The 15,318-nt window shown below is 53.7% G+C and overlaps 1 protein-coding gene across 2 annotated transcripts; it reads left to right on the top strand.

Annotated features, from left to right (window-relative positions):
• The first annotated feature begins 7,787 nt into the window (after positions 1-7,787).
• On the top strand, positions 7,788-14,231 carry VRTN (vertebrae development associated). 2 transcript variants are annotated; one of them, XM_039705607.1, is made up of 2 exons: positions 7,788-7,918; positions 11,302-14,231. In XM_039705607.1, exon 2 carries the CDS (start codon positions 11,303-11,305, stop codon positions 13,328-13,330), a length of 2,028 nt encoding a protein of 675 aa, XP_039561541.1. In that variant the 5' UTR covers positions 7,788-7,918; position 11,302; the 3' UTR covers positions 13,331-14,231. The 2 variants fall into 2 exon arrangements, with proteins under 2 accessions (XP_039561541.1, XP_039561542.1); XM_039705608.1 differs by lacking the exon at positions 7,788-7,918 and adding an exon at positions 7,946-8,338.
• The last annotated feature ends 1,087 nt before the right edge of the window (positions 14,232-15,318 follow it).

The following is a 15,318-nucleotide window of genomic DNA, read 5'->3' on the forward strand; positions in this document are numbered from 1 at the left end:
CTCCGGACCCGAGCGGCCCGGCCCGGCCGGTCCCGCCCCCGCGGGCGCTGCACATGAATATTCGCCCGCGCCTCCCTCACAGCGGAGCCGGCGGGGGATCCCGGCCGGCCATCCCGGAGGGGGATCCCGGCCGGCCATCCCGGCGCGGTGGGTGTGCTCGCGTCCCTCGCCCCCGCCCCGCCGCCTGCTCGCAGAGACGGACCGCGGTGCCGGGCAGGGTCCAGGGCCGAGCCATAGGCAGCAGGGCCGGACATCCCGGGCACTAACGCCTCTCTCGAGGAAGGAGCCGGACAGGCACAAACGGATCCCTCTGGGAATCCCAGAGGCCCAGGGACAGTCGCTATTGCCTGCCTGTTACAGGGGAGACAAGAAAGAAGTACCAGTACTAATTCTGCACATTAGTTTTGTTTTGGGGTGGGCAGTGAAGTTTCAGGCTGCTTCCAAAGGACTCCCAACTGGCAGTGGCCGCTGCAGGGGATTTCTGAAGCCGGGAGTGGGGATCAGGCAGCGATCCCAGCGCGGTGCTGAATGGCAGAGCGCGCTCCCCAGCCTGCCGCAGGGACGGCACGAAGCGGTGCGAAACCCCCGGCAGAGGGAGGGCTTCAAGAAAGCAGCAATGAGCTGTCAGTGAATGGACCCCCTCTGGCTTCTCGGTGACCCCAGTTTTAATACAGAAAACAACTATTTTTTTTTTCCAGGTTTGGGTTGGAATCTGGTTTGATAACCCAAAATTCTGAGTTATGAAATATTTCAGAACAAGTACATTTACGGACAAGCCTGGTGATTAGAATTGAGAGATCCTGTGAGCTGCCACGCCTTCCTTACTCGTGTGTCTCTCACCTAACATCCAGTTGATGCCATTTCTTCTACAGAGCCTTTGGGCTTCTGCACATATCCTGTGGGTCCCTCTTCCCATATACCTAGCAGCTTTGTTCTTCTGCCAGTTCCCTGCCTCCCAGACCTCCTTCTCTTCCTTCATCCTCATCTCCTTCATCTTTGCTCTGCTGCTACCTGCTCAGTGGTCCAGATAATTCATACTTCACACTTCACAAAATCAGTGTATATGCTCTCAGGGATGAAAGAAGACACACCAGTGCGTTTCCTCAGCAAATGGCCTTGTCTCTAAGCAGTGCCCCTTTCTCCTTGCCCTCATCTCCCTCCTCTCATCTCTTTTGGAATTCACAATGCTATCAGTCATACCTAAAGGTTAAGCTCCAGAGGGCAGAGATCAGCCCTGTGAAAACCTGACCTCAGTGATGACTAACTTTTATGTTAAAAGAATCATGGGGTTTTTTTTCTCAGCTGTTGCATCAGACCTGGGTGACGTTTGCTCCTAGGCAGTCACATCCTCTCATGGGGCAGTACTGCAGCTGTGGCAATTGTGTGGGTCACTGTTACCAGGATTGAACTGACTCCTTTGCTCTGCTGTCCACTTTGTGATGAGGGGGTATTCCTTCCCTTCCCTCCTCGACTGATGAAATGGCTTTCCAGCACCAGGGGAGTCAGAGGATCTAACACAGAGATGAGATGGCCACAACTGTCTGTCCCAAGCCCACCCGCCTACTTCTTCCTTCTCCCTGCCCTTTGTTCTGTCACTGGCACCCCACGACCTCCACCTGATAAAGCACACGCTGTGAGCTCCCTTTGGCGTATCAGCTTCACGATTTTTCCTGGGAACCCTCCTAAGGCAGCCAAGATCAAGAACAAAAGAGAAGTGCTTTCTCAGTGCCTCTCCATCCCCCCTCTGAGGCTGTGCCCTAGACACTCAGCTGCTGTCAGCACAGAAACATTTACATCTTTTACAGCACTCCGGCTCTACTTCTCACATTTCTCCCCCAGCAAACACCATGGCCATTTCAGTGTGCGCCTGGGGGCAGGGCTTGGGAAAGGACTGGGGAATCACAACTTGAGCAGAGTTTTATGGGTCTGTTTGCACTGAAGGGCCATATCTCAGCTCCCTGACTAGCTACAGACCCAAGAGAAACCCCCTCTGCATTGCTAACCTGTCACCCAAGTGTATGCCATGAAGCCAGGGAAGGGAGAGCTGGGCCTGCCTTGCTAGGTCCTGGGCTCCTTGAGGCAGTGCAAGTTAATTCCTTGTGGTGTTTAACCGCAGCCCCATCTGCTCCTGCTTGCTAGGTGTGAAACATCCCATCCCCCAACCTCCCCAGCCTGTTCCCTGCATTTTTGCCCTGCCCTGGACCAGTGAAGGAAGCCAGATCCTCTGGCATCCCTGGCCCCCCAGCCCCTGACTCACATTGTTCCCCACTGCCCCTCTGTGTTTCCATTTCCCTGTGGTCCCTCTCTGCCTGCTGGCCTGAAGCTGGGATGCAGGGAGAAGCCTGACAAACCCATCTTTCGCTGCCTTTGTGCAGTGAGTGGTCCTGAGTGTCCTCTGAAGCAAGCAGCAGCTTCTGTCATCACAGAAAGAAACATAAAAACTGCAGCCTTGAATCTGTAGTTTGCTTTCCCTCTTACCCAGGTCTTCCTTAATGCTGCTGGCTTTGTGTGATGTTGCGTAATGAAGCACCGCCAGAAGATTATCCCCTTCCTGGGCTTTCCAAAACTGAATCCACCATTTCCTGCCCATGTTTCCAATTTCTAGTCTCGTAGGTACCCGTCCTCACCAGAGCTTGCAGCTTCTCCAGTGTGAGGTCAACTACAAGCTTTAGCCCTCTGTCAGATCATTAGCAAGTCAGGGGTAATGAAAACTCCCATCCTGAGTTTCAGCTCTGTCTGTATTAGGGTGTGAACTAAACCAGCTAATTTTCAGCTGGATCAGCAAGCTGAACTGACTGACTGAGTCCCTCACACTCCTGTGCCACCCCAAAGCAGAGGGTGGGAATGGGAAACCGAGGGGAAGCAAACACCATAGGCCAGGCTCGGCTGGGCTTAAACCTCCTTGGAGCCGCAGCACGGGCTCCTGCTGTGATATCTTAATGATTCTGCCTTTTCCTTCTCCACACTCTGTGTCTTAATTAGCCTTTCCCCCTCCTGTGGGCCAAACTGCTCTGCTTTCTTTTCAATCCTCCTTCCTTGTGCTTTGCCTCTAACAGTGTCTTTCTACTGTACACTTCAAAGGCTTTGCTTGCTGCATCTCCCCCATGCTGGCATTGGCTGGTAACACCCCCAAAGCAGGCCAGGTCTGCCATGAACTCATAGTCATTGAAACGGCTTTGGGCCCTTTGGGTCTGTGTAAGAAGCAGGCATGGGGGAGGAGAGGTCAAGGATTTCCAGCATTTCACCTATAAGAAGAATTATTAGTAACACAGGAAAAAAAAAAAAGGTAGGGGGGGAAGGGACCCCTCCTCCACCCACCCTCCCCAGAGGAGAGCCCACTGAAGGCAGAGTGCTTTTATGTGCAAGTGGGAGGGAAGGAGAGTGTTAGGGCTTCAGAGGGAAATGCTTTGATCTTGACTTTGAATCTCCTTCAGTTCCCAGCTCTCCCCCACTTCTCCCACCTATGGCCAGGACCACAGGATGTAGCCAGGACTCCTAGTCCTTGCTCAGTGCTATGGTACTTCACTTGCTGTTTCACATTTAATTTCCTCCTGCGCACCTGGGAGCCTCACAGAGGCCTCGTGGAGCAAGAGCACAGTGCCAACACCAAGTTCAAACTTCCCCCTATCAGACAGAATGGGAAGAGAAAGGGAGCCCAGCTGGACAGAAGCCAGAAGGGAAAAGAGCCCCGAGATGAGCAGAGGTGAATTAGAGATGGCTAATGACTCTCAAGGCTCTGGCACCCCAGGGCAGGGGACAGGCAGACCTGGCTCTCCTGTGCGTCCTGGTGTATTAGACTGGTCAGTGCTGAACACGACCCAGAATGTGAACTAGGAACCGTTAGGAGAGGGACAGAGAGTGGCTCTCAGAAGACAGCACTGATGTCCCCATGTCCCACAAAGAGTTATTTTAAGTTGGAGAGAGGAGAACAGCAATGAGAGCCCTGGCTGTTCTCTGGAGCATGGGAAGGAGGTGGCACTGATGAGTGCTGGACGATGAGGAATGACCCTGAGCTCTGATTCACTTCAAAGGCAGAGGACTATAGGGTGTGAGAGAGACTTAGGAGCCTCCAGTCTCTTGTCCAAGGTGGGATCTAATGTGTAGGCAAGATCCCCACTTCCCTTGGGAGATGAAACTTCCCTGGCTGGGCCTTGCCCTTAAGCTGTCTTCAAGTTCAGGCCAAATACTTCTGCCTCTGTGTTGCTCTTTTTTTTTCTCAGCTGAAGTCACTCCTGTTAACTGCTGTCCCTTGCTGAGGTTGCTGCACTTGAATATCCCTGCCTGCCAGTTTTCACTTCACCACCACTAAATAGATTTTTTCCTCACATCATCTCCTGTTTATAATTTAATCACTCCAGCCCTGCTACTCCTGGCTGAAAACTTCCTATAGTTTGTTCTTTTCCCTTTCAGTATGATGTAAGCAGACCTGTCTGCAGCACTGTGCCAGGCATGCACAGAGCGGAGGGTACCTCGCAGGACTTCTCTGCAGAGCCTGACCATTGCTCTTTCTGAGCATCACTTTAAGGGCTTCAACACAGACATCAGGCACTGGGTTCAAAGGTGGTTTCAGCCCTAGGGATGAGAAGTACCAGACAATATGAATGCCAAAACAGGACTTCTGTCATGCACAGTAAACAAGTTACTACAAAAATTGCGGTGGACTTCATGTTTTCCAGGTCCTTATTGGGCAATATTGCACCAGAACCCCTTGAACTTCCTTCTCCCTAAGACTGGTGGGCATATTGCAACTGCAGCAACCTGATTTCTCTTGCCAGTTCAGGCTGCAAGCTGTGCTCATTGCTCATTCCTTGTGGGGCAGTGCCAGGCACAAGAGAGAAAGCAGCCAAGGCAACAGACACTTAGGACCCTCCTAGAAGCTCCCATGCTCTCATTTCCATCAGCCCCTCTACAGTCTCATCTCCCCTGACTTCCTGGAGAGATTCAAATTCTGCAGTGCTCTGGAGCAAGAAAGGTGGGAAAAACAGAAGCCAGGGCACCAGCAATGACTTTAAGAGGATGGATGTGTCAATTTAGCCCATGTGTAGAACATAAATGTGTCATAAAGTAGTGTGGGTCAACCTTTTCCAACCAGAAGTGGTCCACAGTCTGACCTGCCCCAAATGGCATTTGGCTGCCCAGGTGTTTCAGTTATATCCCATCCTCTCTGAATAGTCTCATCTGGTCCACCCATGGACAACCCTGCAGTAGGTAGGGTGCTCTGACTCCCTCCACTCCTGGAGGTGCCCTAGGTGGGACTGGGGAACTTTCCTGATGGGGTGGATAGCTGAGTGTTTAAATGTTGTCCCCATGTGTGACACTGTCAAGATTGTCACATTCCAGTGACAGAACCAGAGCAAGCCCTGTCTTATTATACAAGAACTTATAAAAGAACTCAGCACTGAGTCCTTGAGACATCCTCATGAGGTTCAAGCCAACAAGAATTCTATCTGCTAAACAAAGAGGTTGCTCTTGACCTGGGAGAAGACTCTGTGCCCAGACTTGGAGCAGTAAAACCTGCCTTACAGCACATCTGGTAACACAGTGCCTGGAGACTCCCCACAACTGGACATGTCTGCACCTTTTTTCTGAGCCTTGTCTAGGAGAGAACAGGCTGCAAGCAGGCAGGTTAAAACCCAAGAGACAGAGAAACTTCTGGCAGCCATAGCTAAACTGCAAAGGTCTGCATGGTTGTAATGATGAAGCATCCTGCACCAAAGCAGGAAGCACTCTGGTCCCCCACTGAACTCCTCCAAGGAACAGAAAAATGCTAACTACTTGTTTATAAACTGGAAGCGGGTGTGTGCAGTCATCTGCATAACAGAACTGCCCAAGCTGTCTCTTTGTGTGTTTTCCAGCTCCTATGTTAATCACTGACCCTGCTGACTCCGGCATTTACCAGAGTCTCACTGCCCTGTGAGCACCGCTTTGCATTTGCAACCCAAGAAGTTAAAAGGATGAAGGATGAGAAAGGAAGCTCAGCAGCTGTGAATATGAACACCAGACTGCAAGAGGGGAAAACAGCCAGGACTGGACAGGTTGATAGAGAGAGTGGAGCTGGCTTTGAAAGACTGAAGGGGATAAAGCTCACCATGGAATGGTTTAGGTCTCTCTTCCTTGCACTGTAGCTTCTCTGGGTCCACTGAGAGTGACCTCTCTGAGTCCTGAAGGCCAGGGTTCACCTGGGATGATGACTCCTAACTGAGGCAGGGAAGACTCTCAATCAGCCAGTCCACAGCTTCCAGGGAGCCCTCTCCTCCTGTCAAACCCTCCCTGCATTCCTGGGATCAAATGTGAGACAAGAGAAGTGGGAAAAAATGCTCTAGGATATGTGCTTCTGGGCAGTGAAGGTATGCCTTGATTTGTGCAGCAATGCTTGCCCCTGGACTGCAGTACAAGCAAAGGCAGCAGGAGAGGGAGCTGGGCACATTTACCCTTTGAAATGTCTGTTTGGTTGCTTCTGAATTTCACAGGAATCCTATACATGGTGTCTCCGTGAGCCCTCCTGCCCGCTCGTTGCCAAATGCTGCAGTAGAAACGAGTGTCACAGTGAGGTTCCCCAAGGGCAGAGGTATGTGAGGCAGGAAGCCCTTGCTGTCTCTGGCATCAGGAGTTACTTTGTGTCCCTCAATGGATTTGGAGTGATTGTGGCAGGTTCAAGCTGGTCCCCAGGGATAGGGTAGGGAGAGGAGATTAGATACTGCCTGCAACCAGAGCTCCACACACACAGGGGACATGAAGCACTGACACAGTTAGCGAAGATCCCAACTCTTCCCTCTTGACCAAACTATGGCCCCTGTCATTAAAATGCACCCTCACACCCAAGACCAGATGGGCTTCTTGGGTTCCTGTTTTGGGGTGGTGTAGGTTGGGATGAGACAGGTTGTGGAGGAAGCTAGAGCTCTGGACATGTGGAGAGGCCATAGGGTAGAGGTGGTGGCAACTTAGCAATGCTGGATCGATGCTGGAACGAGGTGCCTGATGTGCTGGCTGTTTGCACAGCCTCACGTGATGCCCAAGAGACAGGATGAAGCCATTGTGAGAGCAGGAGTTAAGGAGGGGGACCTCGGCCCTGAGATTAGGCTGAGGAGGCAGCAGGGCAGAGATAATGGGGAGAAAGACAGCTCCACTGAGGGCCCAGGCATCAGCAGGCAGATGTAAGGCAGTCCAGAGCTGAGGACAGGGAAAAGGTTTCTGTAATTTGGGTGCCTCCCACAGACAAACGAAAAGGTTTTGACAGGCAGCTTTGTCTGCCTTAGGAGCCCAGGGGTCCCAGCAGCCTGGCCTTGCTGGTGAAAGGTCACCACTCGGGAAGGAGAGAGGAAAGGGCATCTCCTAGCTAGCAGGACAGAAGGACCACGGCCTCGTCAGAAGCAAGCCAGGAGAAGGGAGCAGACACACATACAGGCTGTGCCAACCCTTGGGCTGCAGTGACACTCACCTGGGACATGCCTGCTCCCTGTGGGACACGATGGGTGTCCCACGCAGGCGCCCAGCTCCCACCCCGTGGCCCCGGTGGGCTCCGCCGCTGGCCATGCGGCTGCGAGCCCGGGCGGGATGCGGGGCAGGAGGATGCTTCGGGGCGCAGGGTGCCTGGGCGCTCCGGGGCGCAGCGGGGCAGGGCGGCCGGAGGCGGCGGGCCCTTTAAGTGCGGCGGCGGCGGCACAATGGCCATTATCACTTTAGCTTTGGAAGTGACCCCCGGCCCGCTCCGCTTTCATCTGGGCCGGGGCCGCGGGGATGGCCCGCTTCCTGGCGGGGGAGGGGAGGGCGGGGGCCGGCGCGCGGCCGCCCGCTCCCGGGGGTCACTGCGGGGCTGGCACCGGGGCGGCCGCGGCTCCGCGCCGCTTCCTGCCGCCGCCCTTAAAGGTGCGGGGCGGCCCAGGGTGCGGGCTGGGCGTGACTTGACCCGCGGAGTCAGGTGAGTGCGGACCCGTGCTGGGCGCCGTCGGGGCCGCGGCTCCTCGCCATCCTTTCCAGAGCCGGGGCTGTCCCGCAGTGGCGGCACCATCCCCGGGCGGGCGAGCGTGCAGTCCCGTTCTGCCCTCGGTCCCCGCTCGGCATCTACCCGGGCACCGGCGGCCTCTCCCCTGGCCCAGGGCTGTGTGTCCCTTTGTCTCCCGGCGAGGGGAGCGGCCGCCTGTGCTCCCACCCGGGGTGCGGGGCCGTCCCCGTCGCGGGGCAGCCGCACGGAGCCACCTCCGCCGCCTTCGGGAGAGGCGTGAGCAGCCGCGGCTGCCTGGCGCTGGGGGTGTCTGTCCGGCGCCGCCCGCGGCTCAGTGCCCCCGCCCGAGGGGCGGACGAAGCCGGACTTGGCTGCAGCGCTTCGGCCTAGGTTAAGGTGGGTCTGAGGCTTTTCCCCTCTCCTGATGAGCGATTCCCCATTTGTGAGCTTCGGTGGATATGTGGATGTTGGCAGATGGAGCAAGCATCCTGGTGCCTTTGCTGCTTGCCCCTGGAGCTCCTCTGGTGATATTTCTAGCCTAGACAGCTGATGGAGGACTACTACTTCTGTGCTCCTGCCGTACAGTCCCGCTGGTCCAAATATCCTCCTCTCAAATGAGAGCCTGTGCCACTGGGGTGGTGCGAACCTGCAGCTGGGGCTGGGAAGTGAGCCACTTTACCCGGTGGGCTGGGGTGCACGAACACCCCTGCTCCTCTGGGGTACATGCGGTCTTTGGCAGTTGGGGTTGAAGTCTCCTGGTGGGAGCATTTTTGGGACTGGCTGGGGGAACTTGCACTACTGGATGCCACCAGCCCATCAGTTTAGGTGAGGGAACGTGACCTGCAGCTGTTTCCTTATCTGTTACAATGCAAAAGTGGCCAGGTTAGGTAAAACCTTTATCAGCAGCAAAAAGCTCCCTTGGTTACTTCTTGGTGCTGAGGTGGTTTAGTGGACACTTGTCTGCATGCTTGTTCAGCATGCTTCCCTGGGGCTGTGCAGGGAGAAGTGTTCCTTTTGCATTAGGTCCTCTGTGCTTAGAGCTGCTGGGTTTGATCTGGCCATGAACCAAGCCCCCAGCTTGTCTCACTTCTGCTTCTGATTTACCCAAGCCTCTCTCCACCTGCCTGAGGAGTTCCCTGCTGCTGATTCAGCTGTGGGTTTTGCCTTAGGATTGCTCTGGGAAGCAAGAGCTGACAGTGACATTGAGGCTGTGGATTTATTGCTGAAGAAAAGGATTAATGGCCATTAAGCTGTGCCTCCAGCTCTTCCTCAGTCTGTAAGGGGGTAGGAAATGCCTACTAGGACAGAAATACCAGGGTTGTTGCTGATGCTCTCTAGTCCATATCAATTATGTCCTCACCCTCTTCCAGGTGAAAAAAGTCTGTCTTGCCTTTCTTGATTCTTCTGGTGGGACAGTGCTCAGCAGACCTTGTCTTGTACAAGGGGAGGTGGCTGGCTCCTGAAGCATTTTACATACCACAGAGAGGGAGGATTTGGGTTCTGTCAGCTCTACAGTTGTCCTGAGTTGTGCCTTTGTTTCAGCTCCCCAAGCCCATGTCACTTAACATAAGCTTAGTCAAAATTTCTACAGATTCTAGGAAAATAACAATGCAGATCTGACCTGAAGTGACAATTCTATACCTTCTCAGATGAGGATTTTAGGACAGGTTTATCATCCTTGCTTCACAGCTGTGTGCATTCTCCTGTGTTTGTCTCTAGTAACTGATGCCCTACAGCTGTGGGAGCAGCTGTAAGAACGTTCTGGCCTGTGACATAAAGGAGGTTGTCCAGAAGTTTGGAGCAGGGGAAGGGATGCAGTTGGTGACTACCTGTGATCTGATTAAAGGCCAGGGGCAGCAGCACCAGCACAGAGGCTCCTTGTGATGAAGAGCTTGTATGTGTCCGTGTGATTCTCTGGCACCTCATGTGGTTTGCTCCTGGCCAGGGGCCATAGATGTAACAGCACTAAAAACCATATCTGCAGCAGGGCTGAAAATTGGGAGAGTTCTGGCTGGACATCTGCTTTACTGTAGAGCTGCTGCTTTTCCTGCTTCTGCTGTGCCTCATGTACCCACAGAGCTGTGAGTGCGTAGTGATACCTGTGAAGTGTTGAGAGAAGGTGAGCTCTGGCTGGCCTGTGAGCTGAGCAGGCTGCAAAGTGATGCTGTACATTGTAGGCATGATATGAAAATGAAGATTAGGAGAAAATGGAGGAGATTTGGCTTCTTGAGTGAGGTGTTGTGGTCCCTGGGAGAAAACTGGCCCAAAAGGGGGAGAGTAGGCTGGCTGGGGAGAGGCCTGAGCTATCTGTCTGTGAAAGGATGCTGCCGAGAGCTGCACTGATGGATCTGTGCAGCCATCATGAAAGCCCCTGGAGTGGTGGGGACAGAACCACATAGGAATCCAAAAGCTGAACAAAGCTTTTGGATTCCTATGTGGAATCCAGTAGAAATATGAAGCTTTGACCCTTTGTATTTCATGAGCAGGAGCTGGCATGCAGAAGGAGGTAGGACAGGACTGGGACCAGCTCAGGCAGGGAGGAGCACTCCATAAAGACTCTGGAATACCCACTCAGTGCTTGCACTCTATCTGTGCTTTTGGGTTGCCTCCTGCCTGCTAGCTCGTCTAAGAGAAGCCCTCCTTTTGTGCCTTCTCCTTAGCTGTGTGTGTTGGCTGAGCAGCAAGTGACATCTAGTGTCAGCTCAGGTAGCAGTAGCCATGACTTGGGCTGGCTCCGTCACTTCCATCCAAGGTTCTGTGGCAGTTTTTGGTGCATGCAGTGGGTGCAGTTGCAGTGCCCTGCTCTAAGGAGAAGGCAAGCTCCTTGCCCCCTCTTCTGCTGAGCTTGAGCCAGGTGCATCCATGGCCCCATATAGGGTGTTCTGTTACAGATCCTTTCCTGCAGTGATGACATTTTCCCTTTGAGGGAAACTTCTCTCTGGGTGCTGGTAGGGAAGTAATAAACTGGAAATGATGGAACCACTAGAGGGAGAGGTGGATGTAGGGATGATGCCAGGCCAAAACCGGGTATGCAGTGGTAGGAGGTGACCTGGCTTCCCACCCCATGGGTGCAGTCACTCCTTAGTTTTGCTTAGACAAATGGAGTCTGTGTGCCATATGTGCTGCCCACAGGAGGTCAGTGGTGAGCAAACTTGAGCCCATGTTCCACTCCCAGGTCTGCCTGGTGTGGACTGGGTCTTCCTCCTTTGTCCTTGGAATGTGCATGGCGGCCTTTCATCTACCTTTTTCCCCCATCCTGTCCTTTGGGCAGGAGCTGGACTTGGAGGTCAGGTCACTGCCAGTCTGAAGTGTGTAATGTCTTCATCTCCAGTGACTTCTTTATTTTTGCCATCTTTCAGGATGATCCAGAGGCACCAGCTGGTGCAGTCTGTGCTGCAGGAGCTACAGGAAGCCACTGAATGCTTTGGTCTGGAGGGCCTCACCAGTGCTGCACTGGAGGCAGAGAGGACCTTGTCATCTTTCTCCCTACCTGGTTATTGTGGAAGTCAGTTCCAAGAGGAGCTGGAGGTTGACCGGGTAGCCAGGAGCCTCTATCCTGAGGATGCCCCAAGTAACATGCTGCCTCTCGTTTGCAAGGGTGAGGGAAACCGCCTCTTTGAGGCTGCTAGTGTGCTGCTCTGGGGCAACCCCAGCCTCAGCCTGGAGCTGCAGGTGCGTACTGTGGTGGAGATGCTGCTGCACAAACAATACTACTTGAATGGCATGATTGATTCTAAAGTGATGCTGCAGGCTGCCCGCTACTCCCTGTGCACTGAGGAGACCCCGGAGATGACCAGCCTCCCCATGGCTATCCTGGAAGCCATCTTTGATGCTGATATCAAAGCTACCTGTTTTCCTGGCACCTTTGCCAACATGTGGCATGTCTATGCTCTTGCCTCAGTACTGCAGTGTAATATCTACTCCATCTATCCCATGAGCAACTTGAAGATCCGACCCTATTTTAACCGGCTCATCCGGCCCAGGAAGTGTGGCCCACGAACCTCCACGCTACACATCATGTGGTCAGGGCAGCAGCTCTCCCGGCAGGTCTTCAAAGCGCAGTACTTTGTGGCCGTGGTTGGCCTGGAGGAGCTGGAACCCACAATACCTTCACCAGAGCCTCCTGTCCAGCCCATGAAGACCCTTGAGCTGCTGAACAATGACCCCCAGCTGACCTACTCCAACCTGCGTGACCGCTACAGCATTACCAAGAGCACCTTCTACCGCTGGAAGCGCCAGTCCCGTGAGCACCGGCAGAAAGCGGCTGCCAGGTTTGCAGCTAAACACTTCCTCCAGTCCTGCTTTCAGGAGGGCAATATAATCCCCCTCCAGCACTTCCGACAAATGTTTCCAGAAATCTCCCGATCCACGTACTATGCCTGGAAGCATGAGATGCAGAGCATGGTCAATGGTGATAACTCTGCTCTGTCTGAGACCCACAGGTTACAGGAACTTCACAGGGTCGTCCCGAAAAAGGCTGATGTGAATGAGCCAGGAAATCCACAGGGGAGCTTAAAATCCTCAAGTCCTTCCCCAGATCCCATTCAAGCAGGAATCTTTATGCAAGGAGCCAAATCCTACCTGGAGAAATGCATTTCCATGAACACTCTGGTGCCTTACAGATGCTTCAAACGCAGCTTCCCAGGCATCTCCAGGTCCACTTACTATAACTGGCGAAGAAAAGCAATCAAGGAGAACCCCAACTTCAAACACCCCCAGTCACCCTTGGATAACCAGAAAACTCTAGCTATAGGAAAGCCATTCCTGCAGTTGAAGCCAAGCAGCGTGCCTGTTAGGAAGAGACGGAATGGAGACCGGCCAGCATCCAGGAGTCTGCTGCAGCTCCATCCTTCTCTGTGCTGGAGAAAGCAGCTGCGAGATGTGGCCAGGAGGCAGGTCCAGCAATGGCAGCTGCCGTTCTGCAAGTTCCGCCTGCGCTATCCATCTCTCTCCTCCACAGCCTACTGGTTTTGGAAGGGCAGTGGCCAAACCGTTTGGCAGCATCGCCTGCCCTGGAGCAGCTCCAGCCTGCCATTGAACCGTGTGGCTTCCCTGGCACCTCCAAGAGCAGAGCCAGGCCTCAAACCGCAGTGCCATTTGGAAGTAGTCACCAAGCACATAGATAAGCCAGCGCCTGCCGTGCCGTGCAGCGCCACCATTTCGGGCTATGCCATGTCGGAGAGAGCCAACAGCCGGATGTTTGTGATGGATGTGATCGCCACTGCCCAATTCAAGGCACAGGCCAAGCTGTTCCTGCAGCGGCGCTTTGAGTCGAAGACCTTCCCAACCTACAAGGAGTTCAGCGCCCGCTTCCCGCTCACGGCCCGTTCCACCTATTACATGTGGAAGCGTGCCCTGCACGATGGGCTAACATTGGTGGATGCCTGAGCTGGCCACAGCTCCTCTGCTGATGTGCCCTTTGGCTCTCTGGTGCAGTGCCCAGGTTGGGGCATCGCTAATTTTGTTCTGGTTTGGTTTTGTTTTGTTCCTAGTCTCTGGCTTTCTTTTTTGTGTGGTTCAATCAGGTATGGGAGCATCCTCATAGTGCCTATTCCCAGAGGCTGGAGGAGTGGAAGGAGAAGGCATTGAGTCCCAAGGGAGAGGGGCCAGGTAATTTTCCTTTCTTTGTGCTCAGAGGATGAGCAAGGGAGGCAATACTGTGTCGATGTCATGGGATGCTGGTGGGCCTCATGAGATGGAGGATGTGAAAGTCTCTCTGCCCCAGGCAGTTGCTTGAATGAGTAATGTGGAAGTGCAGGATGAGCATGGAGGTGCCTAGCATCTTATCAGTGAGCAGAGTAGTACTGGCTCAGCTGTAGGTGAGGAGAGGTTTGGGGAGTGCTCAGCATTATGTAAGAAGCATCTTTGGGCTTTTCCTAGCTAAGGAGAATAAAAGCTTCACTTGGGATGAGTGAAGCTCTGGTTTTTAATACCTGCCTCTGGCTGCCTTGATCTTTCATAGATGGAGCAGAGACTGCTAGATGAGGGGACTTGTTTGTGTCCTCACTAATCTCTATGTTGGGAATGCTAAGCTATGAGTCAGTGTCTTTTGCAGGCTCTGGAGAAGCTGTCCCTGACCTTTCAGGTCCTGTAGCAATAACCTTTCACACAAACCTTTATTCTCTCAGCTGGCAGCTACCCTATTTTTCTAGGGTCTCTCTTCCCTGATGTCTAGGAGAATGCAGAGAGACTGCAACTTGTGTGCTCAGTGTTCCTGCATCCCCTGTGCTGTGCTGCAAGCAACATGGATGTGTATTTCTCACTTGTAAGAAACCAAAGCAATAAAGACTCTTCCACTCCTAGTCCTGTGTGGTTTCTTACTCTCACTGCATGATTTCTAGGCAAGGCTTTTTTCCCCCTCCCTCTCTGCTTTCTAAAATTGTCTAATGGGCAGGGAGAGACTGTGCACACCTCAATCCCTGCTCCTGAGAAGGTACTCTTCTGGTTCCTGGTGGGGAGTGTGCTGCTTGATGTTGCCTCTCTGGAGGCCTTGCTGGAGCTGTGCTTTCCCTGGTAAGGAGCCCAAGACTTGCTTTCCAGAACAGATGCAAGGCTGGAGGTAACCCAGTGTGCCCAGCCCTGTGTGACAGCAGGGATGCACAGACAATGTCTGGGATGTTGATGGTCCTGCCCTGAGGTGGTGGTGGTGTACTGGGAGGCCGAAACTACCTGTTTGTACCTCTGTGCTGTGAGCATCTTGAGGTGCAAGGCTGAGGTCTCTGCCTGACTCCAAAAACCCTCATCCCCTTAGTGTGAGTTCTGTGGTGTCTGTCAGCATGGCTGTGCAGGACTAAGCTGTAGGATGTCTAGGGCTGGCTGGTACCACTGGCTGTCACCACTGCTGTGGTGACAACTACAGTGCCTGGTCTTGCTTCCCAGGAAGCTGTCAGAACTCAGCAACCTACAGCTGTGGGGGGAGAGCTTCCCAAGCTCTGCATTTACAAGGTCAGCTCCTGAGGCTGGGTCAGCAAGACTGTCCTACTCCCAGGCCTTTGACAGGGCATGATGAGCTTTATTGGAACACATGTGGTGTGTCTGTCCCAAATCCATCCCCCTGCTCTGCCCCACCCCCTCCTCCCAAAATTACTCACAAATAACTTGTTTTTCCTTAAGGTGTCCAGAACCTGTCACAGGCTGCTGCAGCTGGATCCTGTTCCTGATGTAGTCTGGCCTCACTCCCTGTGAGCCTCCTGGGCAGAGGGGCTCTCTGCTGGAAGGTTCTGCTGAGCTCTCTTCTGCAGCAGCTTGCAGGAGAAAGGGGTGCTCAGGGCTGACCTGTGGTGGGCAGCAGTGTTGAACCAGGATCTGGAGCATGTGTTAAGGAACCATTTAGCTCCTTGTCCTTGGTGATGGTGGGATCTCACCACTGCCCATCT

This window comes from Passer montanus, unplaced genomic scaffold (genome assembly GCF_014805655.1).
Source record: "Passer montanus isolate IOZ18808 unplaced genomic scaffold, ASM1480565v1 scaffold18, whole genome shotgun sequence".
Classification (NCBI taxonomy): Eukaryota; Metazoa; Chordata; class Aves; order Passeriformes; family Passeridae; genus Passer; species Passer montanus.

Excerpts from the sequence above, each read along its gene's own strand:
- VRTN (XM_039705607.1), top strand. The coding sequence starts at position 11,303 with ATGATCCAGAGGCACCAGCTGGTGCAGTCTGTGCTGCAGGAGCTACAG.